At 35.1% G+C, this 7,822-nt stretch overlaps 1 protein-coding gene across 5 annotated transcripts in view; it reads left to right on the forward strand.

Annotated features, from left to right (window-relative positions):
• The window catches only part of PPP3CB (protein phosphatase 3 catalytic subunit beta), a 51,650-nt gene extending 45,475 nt beyond the window's left edge, over positions 1–6,175 (forward strand). For 3 of the 5 annotated variants that reach the window (XM_040624610.1, XM_040624611.1, XM_008696046.2), the window contains 2 exons: positions 3,100–3,129; positions 4,569–6,175. In XM_040624610.1, the coding sequence (XP_040480544.1) occupies positions 3,100–3,129; positions 4,569–4,747 (209 nt within the window). In that variant the 3' untranslated portion in view covers positions 4,748–6,175. The remainder of the gene's footprint in view (positions 1–3,099; positions 3,130–4,568) is intronic. The other 2 variants (XM_040624608.1, XM_008696048.2) reach the window with 1 other exon arrangement.
• The last annotated feature ends 1,647 nt before the right edge of the window (positions 6,176–7,822 follow it).

Consider the following 7,822-nt stretch of genomic DNA (forward strand, 5'->3'; position numbering starts at 1 on the left):
GCAAAATGAGCTAAAAAGAATTTTGCTAAAACAAAGATCTTAAACATTCAATAAAACTAGCAAAAGTAAGTGTTAATAGAAAAGGATGAACTTTAGTAGTTTGAAAAATGTTATACCCTTTCTCTTTTTTGTTCATAAAAGAAAAGGAAAACTGAAAGGCCTCATACTTTAATAAATCTCCACTACAGTCACATCTCCATTATCCTTGGATATATTATTACTTTTACATTGTATCTACAGCAAACCTTTCTTTCAGATTTCACAATTAGTACCTGCTAATTACATGCTTTGTTGGCAGCTCAGCATTTCTACTCATTCTTAATTTGCATGCCGCCTGAAGCTCAGTCTTCCAACTTAGAACTCACCCCCAACTGCAGTGAAGGTTTGAAAGATAGCTTTACTGAAGGGACTGTATTCCCAGCATAGAGACAGTGCTGAGTTCAAGGGGTCTCATTTGGGAAACTAGATAGCTCCCTAGTTGTGCCGGTGATGGCTCTTGATAGTGTGGAGCAATTTTCCTAGCATAATAAGATAAACCTATTTTGATAGCCCATAACAAAACTCATACAGAAGCTGCATCTGTGTGATTTAATTTTTTTTCTAATATTTTACTTTAGTAGACATGTTCCCTGATGTGAGTAACTAAGAGTTAAGTATTGCAAAAAGAAGGTTTTAAAATTCTAGTACCTTAGTCCTTTTGTCAGAAAATAAATCCGATTGCCTTCTCAAAAACCTTAAAGTTAATTTATATTTCTTGAGTGTTTTCACAAACACAACCCTTTTGGAGTAGGAATTGATATATTTTATGTGCATTTTCTTCATGGAAATTTGTTTGGGAGCTAGCCCTATAATGCTACCTTCACCAGGACATATATGGGAAAATATGTGGCCATTTCTTTTAGTAATGCCAAATTCTTCTTCATTATTTATCCTGTGTAGTTATTGAGGAACACAGTTTGTGACAGCACTATACACAAACTTACTAAGGCCATGTCGGGATGCCCTATAAAACTGAAAACAAGTAGAGGAAAAACAGTGCCTTTTCAGACAGAACTTTATAATTATCAAATCTCTTTCCAGTTTAATGTTTAAGCTTCAAATGACCTTTTTTTCAGTTCTAAACATTCAAGCTTGACACGGAATGCAATTTTGAGTGTGATATGTATTTTGTATACTGAAAAGGATGAGGAGCATTTAGAAGCTTCTAGAAAGAGCAGAGAATATAATTTGACCTAGAACATGCTTTTACATATAAAATTAAAACCCATAGGATGATTTCAGAAGTATGTTGTTACATTTCATAATTTGAAAAATTTATTAATAGACTTTTAAACTGATTCACTTAGATACTAATTCTTACAGTGATATCAGGTTTTATTTTTAATTTATTACCATATATAAGTTATGAAATATTTCATATAAAATCACTTCTGTTACCATAAGCTCTTTAAAACATATTCTGATAGGCATTTATTTTTTTTTCATTCAATGTCTAAATTATAAAGAAAATAGTCCATATTTTGAAGAATAGAAGTTGTAGGGCTGATCAAGTAGAGGTGGGTCATTTATCCCAGTTTTCTGTCTGGGAAGATACAAAGAGTATATTCCAGGTGTACAGAGCTAGATTTTTTTTAAATGGTGATTTGTACAGTGGGTTTACAATAAGTATGTCTGCTTGGATTTGTAATATAGCTTAACAGTTAAGGAGAATTAATTTTTTTTATTCAGTGTTCATCCTACTTCTTTTGGGTCCCCAACTCACTATCTGGTTAAGATAAACAAATTTCTAATTTAGTCTACTTTAATTCCTTAGATTAATCAGTTTTCTTTCACATTAATAACTGCTTTGGACAAAATTTATTATTTCTAAATCTGATTGGCCTTGTAGAAGAAGCAAAATAGAAAGGATGGGGCATTATTGTTATAAATATTCTGAGTGTGTGCACTTTGGGTAAAGTGGAGAATTTGCAGTATTGTCAGGCAATATTGTCCTCTGTAGTCTTTGATCCTTGTCTTCAATGTGAGTGCTTTATACAGTTTGAACCCAGAAATGAGCCAAAAGAATGTTTGACTACAAAACGTATGACTGAATAATGTTGTGATTTTTTAAATGGGCCAGAGACAAGCTATACTAAGAATGCATTTCTCAACTTTAAGACCTATGTATATGTCCGTATCATAGAGTAATTAGGATTTATTGCCTGTAAGACCTCATTTCTATCTTGATTCCTCTCTAGTTGGTAGATGGGCTTGAAAAGATGTACGTTGGCCTTTCTCTCTTCATTTGAGAATGCATGCTATTAGTACCTGAGGCAGATTTGAGTTCGTGATAAACTGAACATAACTAGCTTTTTTTTAAAGGCCGTAGATGTTAGTATCTTTAGATACTTGAGACACCAATGTTAGAATAGAAAAGAAGTTCCTAGTAGACAAGAGGAGTCCTTTTAGGTTATCCACAAACAACAGAGCTACAGAACTGTTTTAACTTGGAGTAATTCACCAAGTTTACTGCCCTTAAGTTTCATTGTAGCCATACTGACTTCTGCAGCTTTTGCTATGCGTTATGAATTAGAAGCAACAATAAAAGTATTACCCCTTCTATTTTATATCTTATGGAACAACTGATAATGAGTATTGTTTCAGCTAGATGGTGGGGGCGGGGGAAGAATCTTCTGTTTGTTCTTCTGCTACAATTCTGCCATCATAATTTCGCCATAGAGAATTTCCTTGTGATTGTGATGGATGTGATATAATAAACATGTTGAAAAATTCTAAGGCCATCAAAATACTGAATTCACAATAGGTAATTAATACTGGAGTGCATTTGCATGGGTGCTAAGGTGTCTGTGTTTATATTAGGTCCATGTGTTCTGTGCTCTGAGCGATGTTGTCATAGTGCTGTGTGTAAACTGTGCTGTGTCAGGAATTGGGGGATTGGAAGGGGCTCTCTAATATGGATACTATTTATGTTAAATTGTAAATAATGATGTAGTATGGGATACTGTGATATTTTACGTGATCATTGCCTTTTCTGCTGTACAATATGACCCTTCTCATCTCTCTCATTCATTTTGCATGCCTCTGCTCACTTCTGTACAGCCACAGTTGAGGCTATTGAGGCTGAAAAAGGTACGATCAGAGTCCTTGCGCTGGGCAGAGATCTGTGGTGTGTGGGTGGGCATCAGAGAATGTCCTGTGGGTGTGTTTTACTCCTAGTTTGCACAGCCCAAGATGAATCAGACTCACTGACTCATCAAGTTTAATAGTCACATTCCTCTTTTTTTTTTCTTTTCTTTCTTTCTTTCTTTCTTTTTTTTTTAATTACAAGGACTAATTTCCATAGTGACAATCTGGTTTTTCCCTTTTCTAGTATTGTGTACAACCAGCATTTACCGTTTCTGAATTCTTTAGAGAGCAGCATGTTATGCTGTATATTATAGCATTTGAAGTTGCAAAGAAAGATCTATTCTACATTTTGCATGATTCTATGCTATTCATATCATTTTTTCCCTAAGTGAAACCCCCTCTAGGTATAGGTTTGAGTTGGTTTTTACTCGTTTTCAGTAATTCACCTGCGAGTGCAGGAGCTGTCACTATGATTCTTATTTTATTTATTTATTTTTTTGCTGTTGGCCTAGCGTTTGCTGATATTATATTCATATATATCTTATGTTGGCTTGATATTACACATTGCTAAATGCTTTGCCGCCCCAACCGTTTATTTGGTTCACATGCACAGACTCTGAGTCCTAGGGATTGCACATATTAAAGCAACCAGATTATAACCAGTGGTACGGAAATCTTTTGTATGCACAGTTTAATAGTAGAAAAAGCATCATTCCAGATGAAGTGAATGAGAAATTATAACAATTGGAGGAGGATTGCCATTTATTTTGATTTGGGTTTCCAAAGAACATTCAGTGAATGGCCATTGAATTGAGGAAGACATTTCCTAAAATATGAAACTGAATACTTTTTTCTATCAGCCAAATACAGATTTAACTCCAGGAGGCATTTCCCACCTTTTTCGTTTCATTCTGGTGGTGATGGGGTGATGATACCTTGACCTCCAAGATAGTTCTGATCTGCTAAATTTTAACATTCTTTGCCTCTTTCTCCTCCCACGCTCTTGGTACAGATTTGTATGTCGAGGTTAACCTTGTTTAGCCTCCTCACTTGACCCTACTCTTGTTGCTGCCTTACTGTGATAGTCACTGGTGATTTTAGGGTCTGAGGTAGGAGATAATTGGTATAGTAGAAGTCAGACAGAGACCCTGAGACCGTTGCCTGTAGGTTAATTTTGGGGTCAGGGAAGGGTTATTTTTGTGTGTTCTTTTTTAAAGGCTATGCTAACACTTGTCATCTATGAAGCTATTGTGTTTATATTTAGGTTTAAACATTTCACATTTTAAGGGGAAGTCTGGAATGGGGATAGGATTCAGTTAAAGTAAGATTTAAATGTTGCTACATACAGCTAATTTCTTTCTTCTTGAAAATCATTAATTATGTTTTTGAAATCTCAGAAATGTTTTTCTATTACTGACTTATCAAATTTGCATTTTGTTAAGCAATACGAGGATTCTCTCCACCACATAGAATCTGCAGTTTTGAAGAGGCAAAGGGTTTGGATAGGATCAATGAGAGAATGCCACCCCGGAAAGATGCTGTACAGCAAGATGGTTTCAATTCTCTGAACACCGCACATGCCACTGAGAACCACGGGACTGGCAACCATAGTGCCCAGTGACCCACGGCTTCCCAGGGACTCTCACATCTCGGGCCCCAAATGGACAGATCACCCCCAGGATCTGGAGGGGTCGGCCAAGCTGACTGTAAATGTCACAGTCCCTCTGGAGAAACCATTGTGCTTTTGAGACCCCAGCCCCCTTCCTGGATGGAGGCTTGAGGGCCCTGGGACATGTTGTGATATCTGATAAGATTGGGTCATCGCTGCCAAGGTGGAGAGCAGTGAGCAAGGGGCTTGGGGCAATTTCCAGTGGAGGGCAACTACACCTCCATTTATGCTTGTGGTTCACACATTTAAGTTTACAAATGAGATTTCTTTTTCCCCTCAGTAGAATTAGATTTTGTTTTTTAACCATGACTTCAAATGCAATCCTAAGACTTTTTTCCCCCCATGAAATGTCTTTAAAGGATGAATTAGCATGGTCTTAAAATACATTTCTGAGGTTACTAAGCTGTATTTTGAATTATGGGCAAAATGCTGAGAAACCCAGTTGGCATTTATACAAAATGCTGACCTCAGGTCTATAGTTCTTAAATGTGGCTAATTCTGTAATATATAGTCTTGGTATTTTTCAATTATGAATGCATAACCTATTTCTAGGCAGACTCTTACTTGAACACAAATCCAAAAACTAATTTAGAATCTTTTTTGCCCAGATCTTTTGAAATTTACACCCCAGAGATTTAAGAAAACCTCTAAATTTCAAAATTATGAAGAATTACAGAATTACTCATTTAAGGTACTTTAAAAGAAGTTTGTACATTGTCAAAGTAAATTTTAATTCAAATCATGTCTGTAAAACTTGACGTATTTTGTGTATGCATGTTTTCATTTTGCAAATATTTAATATATAGACCTATGATGTACAGGTACGACATGTATAGGTTACCTAGATGTTATGAGAAATTTTAGTTTATTGTGAGTACTCAAGTTGCTTAAATAGCCACCAGGGTGATTTGCTGCTGGCTTTCTATCATTTTTATGTTTTTGATGCAAAGGAAATTTTAAAATGTTCTGGAAGTGTTTTTGATTAAGCAGTGCAGCATAGAAGCAATGGTTCTGTTCAATCATTCAGATGTTAGTGGAAGCATAAAAGTCAAGATTGCATGTTGAACCTTTTCTTTTGATAGTTACAGAACTGCTTGGTTAAACTAAATGGAACCATGTGCTAATTTTTCACAATTATTGACCTGTATTGATTGCCACTGTAGTTTGGTATTTCCCTTTACTTTGGTGGCCTGCTTCCCTCATGCCCTGGAATACAACTCAGAGCTCCAGGCAGCGGAACCATCTATTGTTTTGTTTGCCAGAAAGTGCACCCTGTACGGTCTCCTGTCTAAGTTGGAAATATTATGCATGTGCAGGACTATTCGAGTATTTTATAAACAGTAGCACACAATAAATTCCATGCATGGGCCGCTGCTCCTATCTCTGTGTTGGGTTTTATTTGGAAAATGTAGTCTGATTTGACCTCAGGCAAATCAGAAAATCCTGTTAATAGAACTGGGATATAACCTTCAGAGATTATCTTGTGGATAATTCATGGTAATTTGATAAATTAAATTCTTGCCTTCATAAATTTTGCTTTTTTTTTTTTTAACTTTGGTTACATTTGTCTTAAATGAGCATTAGTAACTGAAAACTAGAGTACTTTGGGTGCTGTTATAGGCCTCCTAAATTTATATTTAAAATCACTATTTCACTTAATTTTTAATTGAAAGAAAATGTTATTGCATAGAATTCTGTTATAGTAGTATTGGGAATTTATTGGGTGTTTTAACAATAAGAAAAAGGATATTCATGATACTGTATTTTCTTGCCATCATATTCCTTTCTTTGCCATAATCAAGTATGAAATTTTGCAAATTGAGGGAAATTCGAATATTGCTCAGCATTTTATAATATAACCATATAGTAACTTTAATTACAGTTTTCAACAATAATTATAATGATACACATTACAAAGCTTTAATTTAAATTGAACTGTATACACTTGCCTTATTCCAGGTAGCAAATAGAACTTAAATTGTTATTATAGCTTTTAGTTGCTGTATTATCAGCTTGCATACATAGGAGTCCATGAGCTACCCTTAAAGTTACTATGCACTGCATACCTTTAGATGTTCTTCTGGATGTTACTGTTTTATGAAAACTATGCATCTCTAAATTAAGAGCATAACTAGCATATCGTGTACCAGGAACTTCCGTAGCCCTTAGGTCCATCACTGGGTTTAGATAGTGTTTGTGGGAATCTTGGGTAAACATGAAACATCATTAGCAAACTAGAAGAATTATGGGTTGATGGTAAAGAATAAAAAGAAGAAAGTAAGAGAAAGGAACAGAATGCAGAAAAGTATTATACATTAAGAGTGGTAGAAAAATCACCCAGTGCCTCACAGACCACTTCCTAACTGTTGAATAAGAACCTCTTTTTAGTCTTTCTTCATAACTATGAACCATAGAAGTATTTTTTAAGGTTTCACAATGAACCATAGAAGCATTTTTAAGGCTTTTTTAAAAAGGTAACTTATGATGAAAGCAAACTGTGAAGAGTTCAGATCTTTCTAAATTGTAAATTTAAATGTCTACCAGAGCTAGTAGTTGTGATGGTAAAATATAAATAGGCAATATCAATTTTTCCTATATATTATATCACTTTATATTCAAAGATGACACTTCTGAGTTAGAAAAGCCCATCTGACTTCTTGTGCCTTCTGCAGTTCAGCCATTATTAACAGAACTCATACCCTTTAAAAGTTCTGCTAGTTAAATCTGAAATAGGTCTGAAACCTTTGCTTAAAATTAATTCTGTTTTACTCAGGATTTTTGTCTATTGCTGCTGATTTTCTTTTCTCCACAGCTATTCTGAATAATATGTAATGTTTTGTTGCATCCTTAACACAACTTTCACCTTCCCTGTGTGTAGTTGCTTTCTACAGTTTGGGGTTCCTTTAGAATCCATTCTCTGCATCTGTTCATAAGATTTTTGATTTGCCACATTCCAGGACCTCAAATTGACTGCAAGTTGTTCTGTTCCCTAGTTTGATGATGTTCACAGAGGCAGGTAAGTGACAT

This window comes from Ursus maritimus, unplaced genomic scaffold (assembly GCF_017311325.1).
Source record: "Ursus maritimus isolate PB19 unplaced genomic scaffold, ASM1731132v1 scaffold_7, whole genome shotgun sequence".
In the NCBI taxonomy this organism is placed as follows: Eukaryota; Metazoa; Chordata; class Mammalia; order Carnivora; family Ursidae; genus Ursus; species Ursus maritimus.